Here is a 25,323-nt window from a genome sequence, read left to right as displayed (position 1 = left end):
TTGCGGCTCCCCGATTTGGGCTTCGTGGCCCTGTTTACACAGGCTGGAGATGCTGTCAGTCTGGAACTGTGTTTGTGTTTATTTCTTAAGCTGTGTAGTGGGCAAGCAGGGGTGATGCCAGGGACATGGGAGACATTCCAGCATTCCGGGAGGGGATACCCAGTATGCAACTCTCCTGCTCTCCTACAAGGCCTCCTTGTCAGTGTTCAAAACTGGGGCCTGAGGAGAACCACTGACCAAGCCTCCCAGTGATTCTTGGTATAGGTTATAGTCCAAGTTCTCTGAGCACACTCATCTCTACTCCTGGCTGGAGCAGAACTAAATGAGCTCGAACTAAAGAACCATGGGCCTGTTGGTACCTTGTAGTGTTCTTACAGAAAGAGAAAGAGAAGAAAGAGAGACCAGAGCTCACTCTCTCTGCCATGTGAGGACACAGAGAAAAGGCAGCTGTCTACAAGTCAGGAAGAAGGTCAGCACCAGGACCAAACTGTCTGGCACCTTGATCTTAGACTTTGAGCTTCCAGAACTGTAAGAAATAAATGTCTATTGTTTAAGCCACCCTGTCTATGATATTTCGTTATGACAGCCCTAGCAGTCTAAGACCCATCCATTCAGTCCAGAAGGATTCACTGAACCCCAGCTATGAGTCTCGTCTTATGCTTCTTTTTGCCCTGGTGTACGATGTTAGTTGTTAGGCATATGTGGCACAAAAGAAATAAATTAAAGTAGAGCCATTTACAGTTTTGTTTTTAAACCTAAGTCCTAGGTGATGTACCAGACACAATTCTAAAAGAATCATCACACGGGGTTATTATATTCAATTTCTCTCAAAACCCTTTTTTAATTACATTCGGCTGCAGTCTAATTTCTTTTAAGTCTTGTCTAGTCTTTCTCGGGCTAGACCTGTGACCTTATGATAATTGATTTAGTTTATGTTTTGTTTCTGTTTGTGTCACACAAAACTAGAAGGCAGAGGTCCAGATCACATGTGTCAGACCCACGCACCTGGGCACAGCAGCCTCCAGGCATCAAATCTTGTCACTGTGACCTCAGCTGGCCCTTAGCTGTAGCCAAAGGGGAGGCATAGCAGGCACGCAAGAAAAAGAAGCACCTGCCCAGGCCTGGGCCAGCGGTGCACGCATCACCTGAGCCACCTTAATTCCACTCTGAGCTCTGAGTTCAGGTAAGAAACTTCTTTGTAGTTTGGTTCCAGCCAAAATTCCGGAGTTTCTCGCTCAGTAGGGTCAAGGAAGGAGCCACAATGAGGCTCACTCATTTGTTCAATAAATATTTACTGACTACTTCCTAGGTAACATCCCTGGGCCAGACATAGATAGACACAGGGAGCTACAACCACCTAGTAGGGTCTGTACCTGGGGATGAGGCTTCTGGCCAAATAATAAATCCTCATCATTTGCTATACAGTCACTGTGATTTGTGAAATTTTTAATTATCATTAATACCCGAACAGCATTGATAGGCACTTTAAAGATTTTTCTGTTACCAATCAATTATATAATTAGTCATTACTAGTACTATTGGTTATTATTAATACCTAATGTCATTTGTCATAAAAGTAGTAAAAGATTTTAATGATTGATAGTATTCTTAATAACTAATTAGTAAACTAATTCAGTACTCATAAAACTGGTTTCTAAAGCATTCTGTCGGTGGTAGGTGAGTCACTCCCTTGGTTACTTTAAAATGAGGTCTGTTTGAATGGAAGTCAGGGGTTCTTAGTTTTCTAGGAGGACACTATCCCTTTATTTGAAAATTTAACACCAGCTATGAAGCTCAGAAAATGCACATTCGCACATAATTTTGCACATAGTTCAGGGGGTTTACCAACCCCTTGAACTTCGAGAGGTTTGGGGAGAGGGGTCAGATAAAGCATCGTCTGCTCCAAGTCTGCCATTTTAGACTTTTCTCGGCTGAGGAGAATAGAATAAGTCAGTTTCACCTTCTGTTTTCATTCAATTCCTTTCTTAAGAGCCTGCCCTCAGTAGATTCATTTAAGTTACTTTTTTGACAACAGATGCAATCAACTAAAATAAAACAGGTGTTGTTATCTATTTGACTTTTTGATTTTTCCTCCAAAATGTATCTTCTCCATAAAATTCTTCCAACAGCCAATATTTTCATTAGTGCCTAGCACATACTCAATATTCAGCAGATGTTTATTGAATATTCACATGAATAAGTGAGTGAATGAATAAAAGAATGAACAGATGAATATTTCAAAGGGTTTGCCCTCTCCTCAGAGATAATTATATGTTCACATGTTGTTATTCAAATGGATTAAGTTTTTCTGTTTCTAAGGATTTGCTGGGAAAAGAGATTACTTCTGAATTTTTGGGAACCACAGTTTTGAAATGCCTGGGAATTTTCTACTTGGTTTAAAACCTTATGAATCAATCAAGGTATATTCAACAATTAAGTCTTCTTTTAAGGTAGAATAATGAAATTATTTTCCTATAAGATCACTGGCTCACAGAAGAAAAACCAATCGTGGGCCACAGAGAAATATAATGGAAAAATTAAGTCATATAAGAGCTAGAAAACTAGCGATTCCTATTTATAATAGCAAAAAAAAAAAAAAAAAAAGGGGGGGGAATTATGATTATTTAGCGCCTGCTACATGCCAGGGACTGTGTCACAAGGCAGTTTATATACGTGCTCTCATTTCATCCTCTTCTTGCCCATTTCGCAGAGAAGGAAATCGGTTCTAGGAGGTTAAAGCACTTCTCAAGGTCACATAGCTTGTAATTTCAAATGCGGAACGTGGACTCAGTTGTTTTCTTGGCTTTTTTTTTTTTTTTTTGCTTCTTTCTTTATGTTGCCCAGTCTCACGCAATACAATGCAGGATGATACAATAGGAAGCTTGAGATAAGGCCTAAAAAGAGCTTTGTAAACTGTAAAATGCAACTGAAATGTGAGTTACTGTTATCAAGTTATTATATATTATAAAAAGAAATAATGTTCTACGGGAAAACAGCGCACTAAATAGAATGGCTGCACGGATCCGAACTGGTAAAAATGGATGTTCGACAAGGATTGAAAATCAATTCAGAATGATGTAAACAGCTTGCCATTCACGGGTTTATCTTTGTTCTGATAAGTTATTAAAGTGCACACTTTTTAGAAAACAGAATTATAGGGTGAAGAGAAGTTTCCATGGGATTACGTACATCCCTGAGTTTTTAAAAAATATATTTTAAAAAATAAAATCAACTGTTGGATTCTGTGCCAAATGCAAACATTACCTAGCCACCCACTGTTCAATCAACACATTCAGAAAAGAAACAAGATGACAGACAGCATACACTGAAAATGTTGTTCAAAAAAAGTCAAAAGGATGGTCGTCACAGGTCTTTATTTTTAGAGATCCTTGGGATGGGCCAGATGACAGCAGATGGCAGATCAGATTCAGGTGCTTAGACCAGAGTCCCGTCCCAGCATTACAGAGCGCCTTGGGGGCAGGTGGTACATGAAGGGCAGGGTACCTGGCCATGAGCTAGATTCTTTAGGAGGCAACAGAGCAAGGGGCTATGCATCATCAAATTCAGAATCTTGAGAGATATAACACGGACTGATACAGGGTGGTGCTATTAGGACCTGGGGATTATGATCTTACCACTGGCTCACAGGTCACCTGAGTCCTATCCTGCTTCAGTGAGAATGTCAGTGAGATCCAGTCAGCTAAGCTCCCTGCTATTGCGGGCAGGCAGGAACTGCTGCAAAGCCAGCCCGTCAGCAGACGGATGGACTCTGCCTTGTCTTCATTGTTCCAATCTCTAGGCCCAATTAGTCTGGCTCTGGACAGCTACTCAAATCAATAAGAGTCGCTGGCCATGCATCTGGAAGTAGAGTTGCCCCAACTATTAAAGGGACAATATCAGGTGATAATGACAAAGCTGAAAAACACCCTTGACTGTGCCTTTCTCTTTTGTGCCAAGTCACCAACAGTTTCATCAAACATCCTTTACGAAGCGTCAGCTTCCATTTCTCTGCCACCAACCATGCAACAGTCTATCCCAGGAACTGTCCCCTTCTCCAAAAGGAGTGCCGGGTTTGCAGGGTGGCACATGTTATTGGGTGCCCACCCAAAAGCCATTTTCTCCAACTTCCTAGCTAATAGAACCTCAGATCTGTTCACCTTTCCTGTCCTTCAAAAACGGTAAGCCTTAGCTTGAGGTGAATCATGATTGGTCTATGCCAGTCAGAATGGTCTCATTTCTCTTGCCAAGAATGATTTAGGTTCGGGCATGTGGCCTACTTCTAGCCAGTGAGAAATGAAGGGAATTCTACTAAAGGGTTCCTTTTTGATAAGGAATATGAAGGAAGAAACAGGACCTCTTTGGCATCTACTTTTAATAGCAGGAACTGCTGCAGCTGTTTTGGGACAATGAGAGGCATCACTGTAGAAGGACGAGCCAGGATGGCAGAATGGATGACAAAAGGAATCTAGGTCCTTAAAGACCACAGGAAGTGCTGGACTGGTCAACCTTGGAAAAGACAGCACTACTGCCAGATGTCTTGAAATGTGAGATAAAACAAGTTACTATTATTTCCCCACTTTTAGTTGGCCTATCCTTGTATCACATAGGTGTTTGGATTCACAAGCTCACCTCTTAAACTGCAAAAATCTGGAAGTTAAACTATTAGTCACTCCCTGCTTAGTATGAATTACTCTCATCAGACTGTCTTTCCCTCAAGACCATGCTGTGATCAATCCCAGGGTTGGAGAGGAGAGAGGGAGAATATTGGGCAGTGGGAAAGAAGCATGAGGGCACAGAGGATTTGGAATTGTCATGAAAGGAAGCATCAGAAGGCAAAAAAAGTGGCTTTGCCTGCCCTCTGTCTCCAAGTTTCTGGGGGCTAAGGTAGCCCTAATACCCCCCCAATATCATTCTTCTCCTGTCAAGCAGCCCTGGGCACCCTTCTGGGGTTGTCATTCCTAAAACCAAGGCACCAGTTTAGTTCTGGACTCAGGAAAAAATACATACTCATTGCAAATATAAAATAAAATGAGCTTTGCACTTGGGCTCTTCTTAGCTTTAGAGCAGAGAAGGGTGATCCAGGTAGAATATTTTCTACCAGAGACCAAGCCCAGTGAGAAGACAGTGCCACCCAGTGCTACTGTCAATGCTGATGGTCCACAGAGGTGGTGACCCTGGGCCTCATTTCCACCTTCTGCTCTGAAGGCTGTGCGTACGGGTCTCTGATCTGCTCTGTCACCCCAGCCCCAGCACTGCCTCAGTCACTGAAGGAGCCGCTTTGTACTCTGCACACGGCTGCTAGGCCACAGTTCCCAAGAAAAGCATCTGATACTTATCTCCAGAAGATGTCAAATCTTTATTACTGCTATTATTGCTATTGACCTTATGGCCACAATTACTTAAGGAGCCAGTGAGGCTCTGAGCAGAGAAAATGGTATCAGCTGTCCTCCCAGCCCAAATGGGTCTTGAAAACACTGCTGGCCAGAGGCAGGTTCCCACCTGATGCAGGAGAGGCTGCTGGGTCTCAGGACACCCAGGGATCCTCCGAGACTCCCAGTTCACTCCCAGGAATGGCCATTCCATAGCCACTGACATGTGTTCCAGAAAACTCAGGTTTCCAGGTGGATGCCCAGGGCCACTCAGCAACCCTGCTCCCTTTGCCACTGCACACAACAGCTATTCCAAACCTTCACCCCCACTCGAGCCTCCAATGCCACCGCCTACCCCCTCATTCTCAGCAGATGGTCTTGCCTCCTACTTCGGAGAAAAAATAGAGGCTATCGGGATGGTACGACGCAGCTGCCCACTTCCCCCTACCTCCTTCTCCTTCTGCCCCACACGCTCATCTGTACCCAGACTTACCACCTTCCTCTAGTCTCAAAACAAAAGCTGGCCAAGGCTAATTTCCACCTGCGTCCTTGGAGTCCAATCCCTCAAGTCTCCTCCAGGACCATATTTATCAGTTACTTCTTCTCCTGAATCTTCAATCCCCCCGCTCCGCTGCCACCGTCCCCATCAGCTACAGCAGACTGGAGTCCCCTGGCCTCTAATCCTATGCTCTGCGGTAACCACTACCCTCTCTCCCCCCACCATCCATGGCTAAACTCAAAAAGAGTATTCGACATTATCCGTCTCCATTCCCTGGGGCCTCGATCCTCTTGCGCCCCACTCATCCCACTGTCCTTGCTCTTCCCAAAAGCTCCAAATGCCCCTTTCAGAGCTTTACTATCTCCTATTTGACAGCATTGGGTAATTCTGGCAGACTATATTTTCCCAAGTTGCTGCAACAATCTCTCTCATTCTAATGCTCTTCTAGAACCTTGCCACTCCACCATCAAGAAGTGCAGTCTATTTCCGGCTCCTTAAACTGAGGGGAACTTTGCGACTCTTGCTCTTAACAAAAGAGTAAGGAAGAGGTAATCGACATGATGGCCAAGGCGAGGTTATAAAAGTGTCATAGACTTTCAGCCTTAGTCCCTTGGGATATACGCTCTTGGGGCATTCGGCCACCATGCTGTGAGGAAGCCCAGACAGCCATGGAGAGGCCTACGCGAAGAGGATCTGAGGCCCCGACCCACAGCCCCAGCCGAGCTCCCAACCAACAGCCAGCACCGACTTGCCAGCCATGTGAGTGAGCCACCTTGAGTGGATCCTCTAGTTCCAGTCAAGACACCCAACTGGCACCACATAAAATAGAGATGACTGTCTCTGCTAAGCCCTGCCCAGATTATAGATTCATGAGCAAAACACATGACTGTCCTTTTAAGCCACTACGTTTCGGTGCGGTTCACTATGCGGCTCTGGACAACTGTCTCGGTGTTCTCTTCTTGAAACTGTTTTCATCGAATGTAAACACTGCTCAACCCTGGTTCTCCTCCAGTCTCTCTACCATGCCTTCTTAGTGCCCTCAGGAACTTACCCTCCTGGGAGCACTGCTCAAGTGAACATGCTCCTCCGAGTTCTTTCCTTGTCCTCTCTCCTTTTTTTTCCCCCACTCTATGGACCTTTTCTAAGTGATCTCAACTACTCCCCCAGATTCGGCTCCTGTGAGTCTCCTTGCTGGTAAATCCTGAATCTATATTTGCTGCCTGAACTGCAAACAGAACTATACTGACCCAGAACTTCTGACAGCCTCTCTTATGTCACACGGTTGCTCCATCACCCCTTCCACTTTGCCCTGAAAGTGCAATGCATCCCGACCCTCTTACTCCTGTCAGAGCCTACACTTCCCAGGCTCCCTTGCCACTGGTTTCCAGCTGGGTTTGGCCAATGGGCCACACTGACAGAATACTGGGGGACAGGAGGAGGATGCTGCTATCCCAAACAGCATCTGTGGCTCCAACTTCCAGGTGACAGGCCGTACGTCTGCGATCCACCTCCCATTGGGCCAGTTCTCCATGGCTCCAGCTTCCACCAGGTGGCCCCAGCTCCTGGGCTCCAGGGAAATACCTGTTCTCTCTGTCCCTCCACCTTGAGGGTGGCTTCTTTCTCTCAGTAATTGTCTCACCACTCCATTTAGCTGCTCAGCACTTCCATCCCCTCTGAAATACCTAGAGCAATTTCTTTTCAAATTCAAATTCCCTCTGAAATACCTAGAGCAATTTCTTTTTACCCCAGCCGGACTCTGACTGACACACGTGGTTAAAGGCATCCCAATGTAATCATTTAAGCCAGAAACCTATGATATGTTTTCGTCTCCTCCGTGTTCATACCAGTATTTGCCTCCAGCCCATGTAAAGCTCGTCACAAAGTCCTAATGATCCCACCCTTGAACCCCCTTACACTGCTTTGGTTCACATCATTATCTCTCTCTCAGACCACCGCAGCAGCCCCTCAATCAGTGACCCTAGCTACAGTCTTTCTTCCCTCTGATACATCCTCCAGACTGCCAACATATTTTTATTTCTAATGCACATCTGATCATGACATTCCCTGATTAAACATCTTAAATTGTTCCCTACTGACTACAAGATAAAATCAGACTGGCTCAGTTCCATAGTAAATACATATTTACTACGTACGCCATTCTACTCCTGAGCCTGGAACACTCCAAGTTCTGTCCTGTCTACTTCCACAGCGCGCCTCATCTGCAACCACTCCCAGCTCACAGCACCTGAGCCAGTGGAAGCTTTCTAAGCACACTCTGTTCCTCTGACCCGGAGCCTTCGCACAGGCTGGGCTGTCCCTCCCCTGTCTGGCTGTCTCATGGGCTCCTCGGTGAAGCCCCCTTGATGCCCACGTCAGTCCAGGCATAGTGCTCCACAGCACTTCACAAATACCCTCTGTGTCCCCACATTGTGGCTGTCTGTGTAGAGACCTGCTCCTCCACCAAACAAGGAGCTCCCCAAGGATGAAGACGTTGCTCACTCGATGCAGAAGAGACCCTCAACGTGTGTTAAGTTTAGTCAAAGCAAGTTGAAAGAATAAACTAAAGTCCAGAGAGAGGAAAGGGAGCAAAGGAAAGTGAAAGAGAGCAGGAAGAAGAGGGACATGCTGGCAGATTAAATGGACTGCTGACCTCCCACGGTGGGTGCTGGCTACCGCCCCAGCAGTGGCCTACTCACCCTCCCTCCCTTGCTCCGGGCATGGAGCTGGAAAAGTCCAGAGGCAAGGTCTCCACTAGAGCTTTTCCCAGGGCCATTGTTAGGCACTCACGTTTGTTCATTCAATACATATCAGATAGGCAAACATGCAATCTGCATAAGTATTTCTGTGTGAGCGGCCTGGCATTTTCATTTCCTTTGGTTGACCATGTGCTCTCTTTCATTATAATTTAACGAACTGAGATGTAGCTTTTTCTAAGCCCAAGGTAATCACCTTTGGTCCGTCTCATTTCTACAACATGCTCCTGAGGTCCACTTGGCTCCAGCAGCTATTCAGTATGTTCTGAGACCATCCACAGACAGTTCCCAGAAAAAAATCACAAAGAACCAACCAACTCAGCCATGGGTCTCATGGTCACAGCTTCGTCAGGATATCTCCTTTGTTGTGGTCTCAAGCTCCTCTCTGCCCCTCCTCAGCTCAAAGTACCACATCTGCCTACCAGCTTCGAATCAGTTTCACTGGGCCTGCCTGGATTGCAAGGAAATGCAGGATGAGGATGAAGGAAGGTGAAAGGGGAAAGTTCTCACCTCCATCAGGAGAATGTCCTTTGAACTCTGAGCCTGCACCTTTGGGTGCTGGACCTTCACAGCCACTGTCCGCCCATCATGCAGCACCGCCTTGTGGACCTGGGCCAGGGAGGCAGCCCCTAGAGGGGTGTCGTCAAAGCTCACAAACAAATCATGGATCTGTCAGGAGTAGAGAGAGGACACAGCAATTAAGATGACAGTTCGGTGAGAGAGGCCAGGAGGATGGGCCAGTGTCAGTGCTGCCCAATGCCCCCATAAGACTGTCTGCTCTACCAGTTATATGCCAGCCCAGTGCCTTGCCTGGGCCCTCTGCTGCCATGGAGAGTCACACCAGGCATACAGAGGGGGTAAGACCGAAAACACACATGGAGGATGTGTCCTCCTACATGTGCCTAAATGCCCTGAGTACCTCCATTTAAGGCCAAAGAAATGCTGTCTAGAAAGCTGAGAACTAGGCATCAGCTGTCCATTTAATTACTCACCACTGTGCCTCCACAGCTCCCACATATGGATATAATCAAAAGTTAACAGAACCTGAGCCTAGGGAACCCCAAGACAGGAATCAGATGGAAGATTTCCAATCCCACCGACCTGGAGAGCTCAAGGAATCCTGGCTGGAAGCTGCAAATCCAATGACCACCTCCTGCTCCTGCCGGAACATTAGCCTCAATATGGGTCCCTCAGCCCACTCTCAGCCCTGCCACCTGGTAGAGATCCCAGGGCTACAAGCCCGAACCTTGCATTTGGTCCTCATCTGCAATGCCACCCAAAGGTAGCCTTGGGCAGATCCCCTGCCCTTTCTGTGCCTTGCTTTCTCTCTCTATGAAATGGAAAGTATACCCCTTATTCTTCCATCTTTCCTTCCCTTATTCCTTCCTTCCTTCCCTCTTAGAAATGCCATACCGATTTTCTTGAAGGGAAAGTCTTTTTCACTTGACTGGTCACACCTACGTGGTCCAGATATAAATATTCTACCAGATGGGAAGGAGGCCCCCAAAAGCTTTTTGCAAGATTGGCCAAGGCTGAAATTCTCATCCCTTCCATTTCTTGAAGTCCCTGGATAGCCTCATAATTCTGCAAACTCCAGACATTCACACGCATACCTGCACAAATGTGTATGTGTATCATCACACACCTCCCCCCCTTCTCACACCCCCTCAGGCTTGCACACTGAGGCCTATTCAGTCCATGCCCCCGCCTCCCTTTGTCCCCTTCTGCAGCAGCTACCCAGCCCCTCTCCTCTCCTTGGACTTCAGAAGTCACATGATCCGCAGCTACCATCTCATCCCTCTGTTTGCAAAGTTGCACCATCACTTTGCTAATCTTGTCTCATAAATCACTCCCTCTAGCCCTGTCATCATTTTTGTAGCTTTCACTAAACTCTGTCCCATTTATCAACATCCTGCGAGGCCAAAGGTCCAGGCAACATGGGAGGGGCCTACACTTCTTTGTCATGGGAGATGGGTACAGCTTGGCTTCCCTGTTCCCCTTCTACCTCATTGGGTTTTCATCTGTACCCCTCCCAGTGCCTACTTCCTCCTTCTTCCCCAACCATGGACTTGTCTTTTTCTCCCTTTGTGAGACTGAGGCTCCCTGAGGGCCCGATTCTTCCCACATCATCCACCCTGAATCACCCTGGGTCTCTCTGCTCAAGAACCCTTTATCTTGGACCTGGGCTTAGATTAGGAGAATACAAAGACTACCACCCCTATAAACCTCATTAGAGTATCAGCTCCCAGTGAGCAGTGCCTTTTGTCAATTTTGTTTGCTACTGAATTCCCTCTGCCTAGAACAGAGCTGAACTAGTCAGTGACAAACAAGGATTTGTTGAAGGAATGAAACCACTATTCTCTCCATTGGAGAAGAATTAAATGAACTCTTTCTTCCCTTTGAAGTGGCTGGACCTTCCTGCTCCTACACTCCTACTAATCCAAAGGTCTCAAATGTAAAAGCACATGTCATGTGTGTGATTTACCTAGGTGCACTCCATCTGTTACTCAAGGGTGGGTGTGAAACCGAGGCCTGCTAAAATTGAACTTGAAACCTAGAGATGCCAGGGGCCACAGAGTAATGACAAAAAGGAAAACAAAGCCAGGAGACAGAGAGAGTGAATCCTAAGCACTATGGTTGATCTAACTAAGCTTGAATGCCCACCTATAAGTCCTTCCTTTGCTTAAGTCAGTTTGAGTTGTTTTCTGTCACACACAACTGAAGAGGTTCAACTGATATAGTGTGTCCTCAGCTCCATCTGGGTTGAATCAAAGAAACATGGGCATGGTGCCTGACACCCCAAGAGGCTCAGGAAGTGTGAGTTCCATTCTCCCTCCAACCTCTTGATGGGACAAGGATCCAGGAACAGAAGGTAGAGCTTCTGCAACGTTCCCGGCCATTATATGTTGAGATCAACTCCAGCTTCCTTTGGAAACCCTCTGGCAGTTCCTGAGGGAGCACCAAGGAGAATGCTTTCTGGAGCACAGCTGTGAACTTGGACTCCCACCTCCCAGGCAGTTAGAATGGCCCCATCTGCCCACAGCAAAGGACTTGGAGGTCATCTGACCTTACTCTCCATCCTAAGCCTCTGCCTGGCTCCCTGGAAACATTTGTTCATTCTCTGAGAAGGACAACCAGTCTTCAAACCAGTGTCATTGCAGGGACATTGCAGAGTCATTGCAACCAAAGAGTGACATGGCATTGCTAGGGCTGTGTGGCAAGGACAGCTGCCAAGAGCACTCTAGGGGGGAGGTGTAGAAAGAAAAGGGCTGAGGCCAGCATATTTCAGTCTCCAGGATAAGAAGAAGCCTGATACACCACATCCCTGAGGATGGGAAGGGGGCCTTCCACAATTTCCTGCTCCCACCAAGGGATGGAGGGGGTCCGAGATGCCACCCAAGCCCAGCTGCCAACTCAGCACCCTGAGCAAAGCCCAGCTGTGAGGACCTGCCCGAATTCCCAAATTGATCAATGGAAGCAAAGAGAGGCATGGGAAATGAGGATGCACTCACTCCGCACAGGGAGTCTGTCAGGCAGATACCCCACCCCACCCTGGCCTGCTCGCCACCTCCCATCTCTTCCCATTCTATCAGGAAGCAAGTCATATGTCCATACCCTCCTGTGTGTGTGTACACACACACACACACACACACACACCCCTCTCTCTCTCTCTCTCTCTCTCTCTTTCTCTCTCTCTCTCTCTAATTGATTGCTAGTGGATGTTCCTAGCTGGCTTATAAAAAAGGTAATTAAAGATGGGTGCTGTAGCCTGTAATTAAATATGAATAAAGTATCTCCAAATGGAACCTTGATTCAAAGTGTTCAGTAGAAGTACTTTAAGCTGATAGTATGGAAAAATAGGCCCTGTCCCGAAAGCAGAATTATACTGCCAGAGCAGCTGAAATAAACACCACCCCCCTCCAATCAGCCCGGTCCCCCAGCCTTTTCAGCAGAAAACCATTAGCAGAAACAAACTGCAGCATGGGCAGCAATTAGACTCAAGCAGGGCCCTCAGCTGCCTCCACTCACTCGCAAAAACCTGCCTCCTCGTCTCAGGTTTTCTTTCCCCCTTTTCTTTGTTTCCCCCTGTGTCTGGTGGCAAAATCAATTAAGTAAAACAACTGCATTTTAAAATGACTAGTTATGTGCTTTTTAATTACTGTCGGCCATGATTCAAATATATCGATGTCCCTGTCTGGAAAGGGAAAAATAATCAGGAAAAAAGTTTCTCTAGCTTTGTATGACACGTGTGCGTGTGCGTGCGTGTGCGTGCGTGTACGTGCGTTTATGAGCAGACAACATCAGAGAGGCAGAAAAAATGTCATTTCCTAGGGGTTAGCGGACTCGGGCTAGGTAAGACTTCAGCAGGCTGGCTTTAGCTGGGGTCCAGGAATCCAGAGACCATGTGACATTTTACCCCAGTACAGGGCAAAGTGAGAGACTCTCCAGAAAGTCAGCTGTGCAGATTTCCATGAAGCCAGGATACTGGGCAAGATTTCCAAAATGCCACATGGAGCAGCCAAACACTGGCCAGGGTCCACATTCACCACAAAATAATGTGACAGGACGTCAGGATCTTCTGCTGAAGCCACATATGACACCTGGGAGTAGTTTCACTTGAGTCTCAGCCAGCCCCACCACAGCCTGCAGGCTAGCCAGACTCAGGCCCCCTTGGGGACTGGCTCATCAGTCACAGGATGGGGTATGTCGCAGATTTTCCAAGATGGCCCAATTTCAATATTCCATCCTGTTGTCCCATACTCATTCACATCAGACCTATTCTGTAAAGTAATGCTAACAAATCTAACAAACCCTGAACTGGCCTGCTCCAGATGAAGACAAGAGCCTGCCTTGAAGCAGGTAAGTCCAGGCAGATGGGAAGGCCAGGAAGTTCCCACTTAGAAGCTGCGGAGACAGCCCAGGGCATCTAAGGCAGGTTACCACGGCATCAACAGCAAACAATGTCTGACTCTCAAGGTCTTGAGATGGCCCACCCCATGCCTGGCCGGGTGCCAGCAGCCATCCAATGAAGCCTGATGGGGAGAGGGACAAGACCCTATGCTAATGGAGTGGCTGCAGCAAACCTTTCCCACTGAATGCCCCAACCCCACTTGAGGCAGACAGGTTATCTCTAGTTAGCTAGGACTCTGCAAAACACTGACATCTGCCTTGGGCAGAAAACTCATCATTCCCACTCAAATCCTCTGAGTGAAGCCCATTGCCTCCCCTTGGCACCATTTCCCAGAGACCTGCTCCAGGCATCCCTACATCTCACAGACACCCCACCAGCTAATACCCCATTTTGCTGCAATTCCTTCTTCTCTCCCTTAAACATGCCTGGCTTATATCCCACCTCTTCAGTGTCATTCCTATACCTTCTAAGGTGACACCTGACAGTGAAAGCAGATAGGTGGCATATGCGCTCTCTAAGGTGACACCTGACAGTGAAAGCAGATAGGTGCTTTTGTTCCTCCTGTGGTGGCTTTAAAATATGTTCCTATGTTTTCAATACTCCTACTTTTGAGAGGTTGAGCCTATTTCCCATCCCTTGAGTGTGAGCTGAACTTAATGACCCACTCCTCACAAACAGCATACGGAAGAAGCGGTAGTATGTGACTTCTGAGACTGTCACCGTGATGTCCTCCTTGCTCTCTCTCAGATTGCTTGCTCCAGCGGAAGCAAGCTGCCACATCGTGAGAACACTCAAGCAGCCCATGGAGAGTTTCATGTGGTAAGGAAGCAAGGCTTCCTGCCAATAGTGAGCCATCTCGGAAGCAGCTCCTCCTTCCCCACTCAAGCCTTCAGATGACACAGCCCCAGGTGACATCTTGACTGAAATCTCATGAGAGACTCTGAGCCAGAACCACCACTCAAGCCTTCAGATGACACAGCCCCAGGTGACACTGAAATCTCATGAGAGACTCTGAGCCAGAACCATCTAGTGAGCCACTCCCAAATTCCTGACCCACAGAAACTGAGATATCAAATGTTCGTTGTTTTAAGACACTAAGTTTTAGAGGTAATTTGTTATGCAGTAATAGCTAATTAATACGCCCCAAGAGTGTCCATGCCAGATGTTGCTAATCAATCACAGTATTCCTTTCTGCTGGGCCCAGATGATGCCTCAGAATCTCTCTCAACACAATGCTACAGGCAGCCACTGAGAAGTGACCAGAATGAACATGTAAAATGAAACCTATCTGCCATTCCTTAGCCTCGACCAGACAACGAGCATTTACTACAGGCTAGAAAGTGTCACATGACAGAAACCATGCTAGGTAGGTGTGTGAGCCAACGAAACAGACACAGTCTCTGGCCATGAGGGGACTTCAGTCCAGCAGAAGGCAACAGCCTCTGAAAAACACACCTGTATTTTAGCAGGGCCTGCTGGAGACAGTGCCCCCTGCCCAGTGCTGCTTCAACCCAACCACGAAGGGACTTTCTGGCCAGGTAAGAAGAGGGGATCTCCAAGTAGACTAGAGGCTTCTATTTTTGCTCAGCATTGCATCCCAGGTATGTGACTCATAATTGGTGCTAAGTATTTCCTAATGAACGAGTGATGATGAGGTGCAATGTTCCCTAATCTCTTCTTGGTAAGGGGACTTTGGGCCTTCCGGATGATATAGGATAGCTAAAACACCTCCCATAAGTGGCTACAGTACATTCGAGGTGGCTGAGGGAGCCTCCCTGTTGCTGGATACTTTGAGAACTGTGGGTGGAGGGACTCTATGGAAATGTTGCGATAATAATGATTAATAAAAAGCAGATAAACACCCAGTGTGGCTGGCCAGCCTGGGAAGCCATCCATTAGACCTGCCATTCACTAGAGGTGGGGGAGGAGGCAGGCCAATCGGATCTCCTCAGCTTAAGCAAACCTCCTCTAAATTGTAGGCTGCAGGCACTGACATTTGATAAATTATTCTTCATAATTCACCGTTGGCTGTCATAAATCTAATCTTTCAACATTTCCCATCTTAATAACTTGTACAGCCTTACAGAGTGACATGTCTGTGTCTCTGCCTGTGACAGAGATCTCTGGGGTAGAAGCAACCAAAGATCCCAGACAATGCAATATGAAGCCAGGGACGCCCAGAGCCAGGGCAGCCCAGGCAGGCATCCCTTGGGTGATCCAAGTACAAAGGTGATGAGCCACCCTTGGAACCGTGGAGCGCCCAAGGGCCAAGTGCTCACACCCCATCGCAGGGCTGAGAGACAGGCAGTACCAGGACTCAGACCTCAGAATCGCACAGGCAGAGCTCTGTACACCGTACTGCAAGCCACAAGGACCTACTACCTCTTCCTTGAATTTGAGCGTGGATTGGTAAAAGGGATATAAGATACCTTTGCTCTGCAGGAACTGAAGCTTCGACCACAGGTTATTCCTTACATTTGCATGTTTGCTGCCCTCAATGCGCTCTTATGTAATTCTTGACCTTCTCCTAAGGTCACATAGAGAAGATATAATTGCCCCTATTTTAGAGAGAAGAACATATTTGCTAAAGGTCATTAGTTTATCTGTCAAATGTTTATTGAGTTATTAATGTGTGCAGTCCCTGGGGACTCAATGGGGACTGAGTCCAAATCAGATACAGCCACCATCCTCTAGAGTCACTACTGGAACTTGAAGTCCAGTGGAGAGACCGGAATTAATCAAGTAACCACAGAAAAATGTAAAATGGCCAACTCGGACAAATACTATGAAGGGAAAGGTAACTGCTACCATCAGAAGATTAACCCCAGCCATGGAGGGCTTCTCTGAGGAGGTGACAGAGAACTGAGATCTAAAGGATGGAGCCAGTTACCTTGCTGAAGAAATAAAGGAAGAACCATCCAGGCAGAGGGAACAGCTTGTGTGAACCATAAAGGAAAGAAATAAGATAGGGCAACAGGAAGGAGCCAGAAAGAAAATGGCCAGCAACTGCCAACTCGAAATCCAGGCCATTGGGCTCTCCAGGTCTCCCCCAGGGCAAGGGTTCCTCATCCACAGCTCTGCCCACAGGGAGAAAGCCTGGCCACAGTGGCCCACATTCATTTCTGGTGAGGCTCAGGAATTCTCGAACCTGAAGAATTAAATAAGATAGGGCAACAGGAAGGAGCCAGAAAGAAAATGGCCAGCAACTGCCAACTCGAAATCCAGGCCATTGGGCTCTCCAGGTCTCCCCCAGGGCAAGGGTTCCTCATCCACAGCTCTGCCCACAGGGAGAAAGCCTGGCCACAGTGGCCCACATTCATTTCTGGTGAGGCTCAGGAATTCTCGAACCTGATGGGCTCACCATCACAAAGCGCCAAAGGCCTTTTTTCCAACAACCTTCACGTGTTCCTACACCCAAAATACAGGGAGAGAGAACATAAAGCATAAGCACCCTTTGCTTACGACAGCAGCATCTGCTGTCAGGACAAACTGCCTTGGCCTCCAGGAGGTGGCAAATGCCACACACCAAATGAGCCTAGGCTATGTTCCCGTGCCTCAGAGCCCCAAACAAGGGAGGTCAGGTACCAAAGCCCTTGCGATCTTTCTAGAACATCTGAGCATGTTTCTCCCAGTAAGAAGTTTTCCAGATTCACTTTGCATGTGACAACAGCAGGGCCAGGGACTTTTAAAGCGAGGTAAACCCAGACTTTCTGGGTCTGCCGGAAAGACAAAGCCCACTCTTGGGGGAAACCACACACGCTACCAGCTGACCCCAAGAACTCCCGCTCTGGCGTCAGCAGCCCTACCTGCCAACGTCCAGCCATGTGGCCCTGGGCAAACTACTTAGCTTCACTAATCTGCAAAATGGCGGTGATAATAACGATACCCACTTACTGGGGCATGATAAAGGATGGTATGCATCCACAGCAGGGAGCAGCACACTGTAGCCAGCAGGCCAAACCCAGGTCTCCGCCTGTTTCCGTACAGCCCGTAAGTTAAGAATTCTTTTTTTACATTTAAGTGTTTTAAAAAAAATTTTTTTTTAAATATTATGTGACATATGAAAATTATCTGAAACTCAGTGTCCATGTCCATGAATGCAGTTCTGCTGGAACGCGGCATGCCCACTCATCACACATTGTCTGTGGTGCCTCTCACCCTGCAATAGCAGCGGCAGGCCATTGTGACAGAGTGTGTGGCTTGTAAAACCTGAAATATTGACTATTTGGACCTGCGGACAGCAGAAAAATGGCCCCTCGAAGATGTCCATATCCCTAATCCCCAAAGATGTGATGAAGTTAAGGCTCTTGAAATGGAGAGAGTACCCTGGATTACCATGTGGGCCCAACGTGATCACAGGGTCCTCGTCAAAGGGAGGTAGGAAGGGCAGAGTCAGAGCAAAGATATGGCAAAGGAAGCAGAGGTGAAATGATGTGGGGGGCAGGTGGAGGGAGAGAGAGAGAGACAAGGAAGGAGGGAGATATAGGGAGAGGGGGAGAAAGAGAGATTTAAAGATGCTACACCGCTGGCTTTGAAGATGGAGGAAGGGGCCACCAGCTAAGCAATGTAGGTGACCTCTAGGAGCTGGACTAAGCAAACAAAGAGATTCTCCCCTAGAGCCTCTAGAAGGAATGCAGCCCAGCCGACATCTGAATTCCAGGATTTCTGACCTGCGGAATGGTAAGATAACTATATACTGTTTTAAACCACTAAATTTGTGCTAATTTGTTACGGTGGTAACAGGAACCTATTACAGGCTCTTTACAAAAAAGTTTGCTGGCCCCTGATGTAGAGCGTTAGTGGAACACTCAGTATATATATTTACTCCTTCGCTGTATTTCCCAGGGCAGTGGTGAGACTAGGAAGCTGAGGAATGAGACAAGAAGATGCACAGGCAGTGTGGGGAACACAGGACAAATGTGAGCCCCACAACACGGCACCAGGAGGGCGCATCACGGCTTGCAGTTCCGCCGTGCCGGGTAGCAACACCTAGCACCAGTCCCCATTTCCCCTCCCGGGGCAAGGGGTCCTTTGCTCCCCTGGTTGCCTCTTACATGTTATTCCCTTCCAACCCCAGGCCAGATTCTAAAACCTTCCCCACGTCTCTTCCCCAGGAGCCCGGTTTCCTCTTAAAGCTGACACAGAACCACCAGTCATCAGTTCACATCCCAAAGGTGAGAGAGAACAGCAGTGGGGGCCCATGTGGGGCCTCTCACTACAATGACGATGGCACAGGTGACTGGCAGAAGCTGCTCCAGCTGTTGAAGTAACAGCCTCTCCATCGACAGTCCCAGTTACAGGAACACACACCCACTCCTAGAGACCTTGTTAGATCAGGGTGTGGATGACTTGTTTTAATACCTGAAAACCAGGAACCCAATTCTGGGGCCCAGCCTCTCAGCGCTGAACCCCAAATTATTCAGTCCCACATAGACTCTCTGGCCTTCTCTGACCGCCAACCCACCCCTCTCACTCCAAGGAGAGAGGGGGCACTATGCAAATCCCAGCCCTGCAGAGAACTTCTTCCCCGAACTGCTAGCAGGATGACTTGTTAACATATTCACCCCCCTCCCCCCGCCACTGTCCCCTTCGGTGCTGTGGTCAGTTCTGAGGCGGTCCCCCACTGTCCATGCCAGAACCCCAGGGGTCGACCATGGCACCTATCTCTCCCTTAGCACTCCCTGCCATTTAATTCATCCTTGACCTCAGTCTCCAAAATATGTCCGTCCACTCCTCGTCTGAGCCACCATCACCTCTTGCCTGGACAACCACAAGAACCTCTTAACTGGTCTCCCAGTTCCACCTCTCCCTGTGCAGGCCGCTGCAGACTGGACTGTGCTGTTCTCTGCACGGAGCCTGCTGGTGGCCACCAATCTGGGACCCCCTGAATGTGCCCTGCCACCGCCAGCCCTTCTGTCCCTAGACAGATCTGTGCTCCTTCCCATCCCCAAGCCTCTGCATTCTCTGTTCTCTGTCCCACCCTCCCTTCTCCCAACTATATCCTCTGGCCTCGGCTTAATCACCACTTCCTCAGAAAGGCCACCGAGGCTGCCTCAGACTCAGAGCACGCTGTACTTTTCCCTCATGGCATTTATCACAAGTGTCATGACATTTTTATTTTCTGATCACTTATTCAACATCTGCCATTCCCCTACGACTAGATGATAAGCAGCATGATGGAGGCTTGCTCACCCATATCACCCCGGGGCCCGAATAACAGAAGCTCAGCACACATCTACGGAGTCAACAAATGAATACACAAATGATTGGTGAAGTCCAAGCAAGAAAGGCAGTGTAGTGTCCAAACACACAGGAGCCCCTACCTGTGGGACAGCCAAGCCATCCAGGCTGAGCACCGGCCCCCACGCAGGCCTGGGGCTCCATGGTTCCAGCCCCACCCCAGGAGGCACAACGCGCCCCCTCTACGCACCCCCCTACCACCTCTCACTCAAGGTTCAAACACCTCCCTGAGGTGACACCCACCAGAGATGACATCCTCAGCTCTGCCTCCACTCGGGCCATTTCACCTGCCCTGAAATGCCCTCCCCATGTCTTGCAGCTTGTTCTCCACGTTCCAGCACTCAAACCCTGCTCACCTGCTCCAGAAAGCCCTCTCCATGCCCCTACCGCAGATTCCAAGAACACCTAAAAGCTTTCTCAGATGACCTTCTCTCACCTTGTCTTGACCTCTTACTAAGTTATGTCGACAGCCCATTCTGTACCTGAGGTATAAGCTCCTCAGAGATGTCAGAGGTGTGAGACACGTCAGTAGAGCAGCCACACAGTACCTCCCTCTGACTCTCGCCCCATTTGTGCTGCTGTGGAAGGGGCTCTGCCCTCCACCCTTGGCCACCAACCAGCCACGTGACCTTAGACGAGCAGCTTCATCACTTACGATAGAAGGGTGTGGGAACACTTGATCTTTGACAGCCTTCCTGATCCTATGATCCTGTAAGTCTTACCTTCCATCCCACACTCCCCTAATTGTGTCCTAGTCCACTCTAGCCATCCTCTAGACATGTGGCCACACACGCACACACACTCAAATCTCGTTCTCCACCTGGCAACAGCTTACCCTCTCTGGTGACAAACACATGCTCACACACATGCACACACGCGTGCACACATACACACACACACACACACACACACACACACACACACACACACACACACACACACACACACACACACACCAGGAGTCACCTCCCGAGTGGCATGGGCAAGGCCACGGAGGGTTTCTCTTTGAAGCAGGGCCTCCCATGGCAGAAATCAAAGGAGCCTGGCTTGGGACATGGGCTTATTCTCGAAGCTCCATGAATAAAGAAGCAGGCACAGCTGGCCTATTCATAATCAGCATAAAAAATTGATTAGCCCTTTCCAGATTAAACATTATTGTTTCAACGATGAACATAAATCAGGCAGACGTGGAGGGCTTGCCTCCCTCTGCTGCCCGGGAGCAGCATCAGGTAGATAGTGAGTGGGGGAAGTGGAAGGAGAGGGGGATCCCTCCCCGGAGAAGGGCCTAGTCTAAGGGACACTGGGAGAGCAGACCACTCTTGACCCCATCACCAGTCCCCGGCCTATGCACACCTTTTTCAGAGGTGAAATGGAGGAGAGCTTGGCAACCTCACCGCACACATCATAGAGCACCTCCTCGAGCATCACCTGATTGGCTGTTGTGAGAACATGGGTCCAGGGCCAGCCCAGGGCCGAGGGTGAGATGGCAAACTGGTACGATGTCAGAGGCAGACTGGGTCTCACAGGCCCTTCGGCGTGGCCGGGAACCCCGCCGCTCCCCTCCATGAAGCGGCCTGTGTAATTGAAGTATGTTTGTCTCTAGAGTCAGACGACACTCAGGTTCAGTTCCCAGCTGAGGCGCTGTCCTGCTGTGTGATCCTAAGTAAGTTACTTAGTGTCTCTTTATCTGTTTCTACATCTGGGAAAAATGGGGAAACGGATACCTACCTCACTGAGCCGTCGTGAGGCCTAAATGAGACCTTGTGTTTGAAAACATCTAACACATACTAGGGACAGAAACACTTAATAAATATCTAGTTCCTGGACCAGCCAGGGTTCCCTGTGTGCCTGTCCCACCTCCCACTCGGGAATGCTGGGAGAGGCCCTACACTGCTAAGGTGTGAAACTTTGTGAAAAGCACAGGGATCTCCTTACAGAGAGCAGCAGAACGCAGGAGTTAGGAGCTTGGGTTCTGGACTCAGCCTGGCTTTTGCTCCTGACTCTGCCTTGTACTCTCTGTGTGACCGCAGACTTGTGACTCGACCTCTCTGGCCTTGATCTGCTCCTCTGTAAAATGACAGTAAAAGTACTTCTCCTCATAGGGCAGCTGCGAGGATTATGGGAGATGATGCCTACAAAGTAACACCACTGCCCCAGCCAGTTCCTTCAGATCTTTCCTCCCGCTTCCGCCGGACTTGCAATTCCAAGTATTTGCATCTGTGCCCCAAAACTCTCTTTCCATAGCCGCAGAATTAACAGCTCTCAGGAACAGCAACTACTCAGGAAGGTAGGAAGCTGCTGTATAAAACTCTACCTTCTCTCTTGGCCCTTGGGTGGGATAATTCTAAGGTGGCTGTTTGGCACCATTTCCGAGTCTCCCCACAGGATTCATCTTCATCTGCCATTGTGTCAGCTGGTTTAAGAGGGCACAGTAACCGGCCGCCTTCTCTTCCCTGGACCACTTTCCCTCTTCCCTACCGGCAGCACCTCAACTTCCCTCAAAACCACTCTCACTAGAATCCTTGCCTCGGAGCGGTCTTCTAGGATGAGCACTTCTCACGCCATGAACACTCGGTCAAGGTCGGCAATTATGTTCACTGTAAGATGGGGCAGGACCTGGGAATCCTCCAAATCAACGCTTCTACTCCAGCCATCACCAGTAAGGACGACCCTCTGGCTCACGGGGTGACAGGAAGAAGGCACCAGAAACCACTGCAGTCACATCCGCCCTGCCCCTGCTACCCACCCCAGCCCTGAGCAGTCTGCAAGAGGAGACTCACTCCCTCGGCCCTGGGGAGGGGAAGGGAGGCCAGGAGCTCCTGTCAAGGAGAAGAGGAGGTCCCTCTGGCAATCCCAGGGGGCCTGGCGTCAGCTCCTTCAAGAGCAGTGGCTGTGCCCTTTTGTCCTCTGGCTTGTGGCCTCCTAACTCATTGCCCAGCCCAGGACACTCAATCTGAGCTCCAGGAGGATGGCAAGAGAAGAAAAACTGGCCCTGCCCCAGCTCTGAGGGACAGCTGAAAAAGGCTCTATTAGCCAGATGTGGATGATGGAAAGAGGCTTCTCACACGGCTCCTGCCTTGGGCCCCTCCATCCATCCGCGGCTGACTCTGCTCAAAACGTCTCTTTTCCTCAGTCACATGAGCTTGCACACAGATGTTCACACATGCACACACGCTTAGCTAAGTTGACTTAACATTACTTCTAAGACCGGGGCCTGTGGTGACTCTCAAAAGCCTGAACATCAAGGCCCAATGCCTAAGGCCACTCTATTGTCCTCCAGAAACCAGCTAACAGCTGCCTAGTGGGAGGGGTGGGGACTTAGGTTCTGCCTCTTTTAGCTATGTGACTGTCCCTGTTGCTTAACCTCTCAGGAACTCTGCTTCCTCATTTAGAAAACTGGAATGGTAAAATCTACCAACCTTGCAGAATTACCGTAAGGATTAGAAACAATATCTGTAAAGCATCCAGCTAACGTGTAGTACATAGACAGAAACGACAGACAGAAACGATAACATTATTATCCACTACCATGAATATCGATGGTTTTTTTGCTTCACCACATTTTCATGCATTTGTTGCCTTGCTTCTCCCACCTCACCTCAACTCTAACCTTGGGGTTTAAATGAGAGGTGTCGCATCTTCTTACAGACCCCACCCTCTGACCACAGCAATTGGTCTGAGAATGAACATCTGTGTTTTTCTCCCAGGGCTACTGTTAACAAATTATCACACACTGGGTGGTTGAAAACAACAGAAATTTATTGTCCCACGGTTCTGGGGGCTAGAAGTCTGAAATCTAGTGTCGGCAGCCTGCATTCTCTCCTAAGGCTCTAGGGGAGAACCCTTGCTTGCCTCCTCCTAATTTCTGGTCGCTGCCAGCGACCTTTGCAGTTCCTTGGTTTGTATGTAGCTGCATCACTCGAATCTCTGTCTCTCACATGGCCTTCTTATAAGGACACCATTCACTGGATTTAGGGCCCACCCCTATCCAGTATAAACTCATTTTCAGTTATCTAATTACACCTTCAAAAATCTTAGTTCACATTCTCAGGTTCTAGGGAGACGTAAATGGGGAGAGGAGACATTGTTCAATCCAGTACAATGTCTGACTTAAGCTAAGTCGGTCTGACTCCTAATCTGGAATTTTATCAAATGAAACTGGGTTGGGGTGGGGGACCTCCTAGAGACAAAGCTGAGAAGAGGTGAGGCTGAGAGTTGCCCGTGGCTGCTGGTCGCCAAGGACTCATCTGTGTGACCGAAGCTGACCTGCAGGAAGAAGTTGAGAGACAGAGAGGAATCCTGGAAGAGGCTCTCGAAGGGCCAGCTCTACCCCGACACTTCCTGAACTGTGGTTACATGACGCGCTCCATCTGCCCCTTTACCTCGGCTGGTTCAGCGTGGAGTTCTGATCCTCACAGCTACAAAAGCACCCATCTGTTATGGCTTGAATTATGTCCTCCAAATACTCACGTGTTGAAGTCCTACACCCAGTACTTCAGATGTGACCTTATTCGGAACTAGTGCCATGGCAGATATAATTAGTTAAAATGAAGTCATACTGGCACAGGGTGGGCCCCTAACCCCAGAGACTGTGCCCTTATGAAAAGAGGGAATTTGGACACAGAGACAAATACGCACAGAGAGAGTATGCCAGGGGAGCATGAAGGCAGAGATTGGGGTGATGCTTCTATAAGCCTAGAACACCAAAGATGGCCTGCAAACTATGAGAAGCGAAGAGAGAGGCATGCAACAGATTCTCCCTCACAGCTTCAGAGGAAGCAACCCTGCCAACGCCTGGACCTTGGACTTCTAGCCACCAGAATTGTAAGACAATAGATTTCTGTAGTTTAAGCCACTCAGTTTGTGGCATTTTGTTGCAATGTCCCTAGCAAACTAATACACCACCGACCTGCTGGTCTACTCTCAACCCCCGAGCGAGCTGTGTGCAGCACTAGTCACCACACTGCCAGCCTCTGCCGCCCTGGTACTTCTGCTCCTTAGATCTTACTCATCCTTCGAGGGCCAGCTCAAGACCCACCTCCTCCAAGAACCCTCTTCTGAACTTCCCCTGAACTTCTGCATCAGCCCCACAGCTGAGCACTTAATTGTTCTCTAATTACTCCCTCTGTGTATTGTTCTGTCTGCCTGGCTCTGGGAGGAAGGGAGGGAGGGACATGGCTTTGACATTCTCTGTATCCCCCACAGTGTTGGCACAGAGGGAAGAACATATCAGCTGCTCAGCAAATCTGTACTTTCTGAGTGAGCAAAGCAAGTGGTGGATCTCACCCACCCCAGGTCAGTGAACGGGGCCACCACGAGCCCAGGACCTCTCTCCACAGAAAAGCCCAGACGCAGCAGCTGAGCAGAGTGTTTGACGCTACCCTGCAGGTCAGATCCCAAAGACAGGGAGGACCCTAGCACGGTCTGTGGGTTGAAGGGGAAGTGGTGAGTACATGGGTATAATCACCCCAACACAGGCAAGTGGGAAGGCTGGCAGAAGGTACAAAGAACACCCTAGAATCCTATCACCATGAGCGATAAACTTATGAA

The 25,323-nt window shown here is 48.6% G+C and overlaps 1 protein-coding gene across 3 annotated transcripts in view; it reads right to left on the bottom strand.

The window, feature by feature from the left end:
- ADCK1 (aarF domain containing kinase 1) overlaps positions 1-25,323 on the bottom strand; it is a 105,241-nt gene that overhangs the window by 31,570 nt on the left and 48,348 nt on the right. For all 3 annotated transcript variants that reach the window (XM_006925489.3, XM_025042109.1, XM_015599564.2), the window contains one exon: positions 9,132-9,290. In XM_006925489.3, coding sequence (XP_006925551.1) covers positions 9,132-9,290 — 159 coding nt within the window. The remainder of the gene's footprint in view (positions 1-9,131; positions 9,291-25,323) is intronic.

This window comes from Pteropus alecto, unplaced genomic scaffold, assembly GCF_000325575.1.
Source record: "Pteropus alecto unplaced genomic scaffold, ASM32557v1 scaffold8, whole genome shotgun sequence".
NCBI classification, from domain to species: domain Eukaryota; kingdom Metazoa; phylum Chordata; class Mammalia; order Chiroptera; family Pteropodidae; genus Pteropus; species Pteropus alecto.
This window is presented reverse-complemented; position numbering and strand designations above follow the sequence as displayed.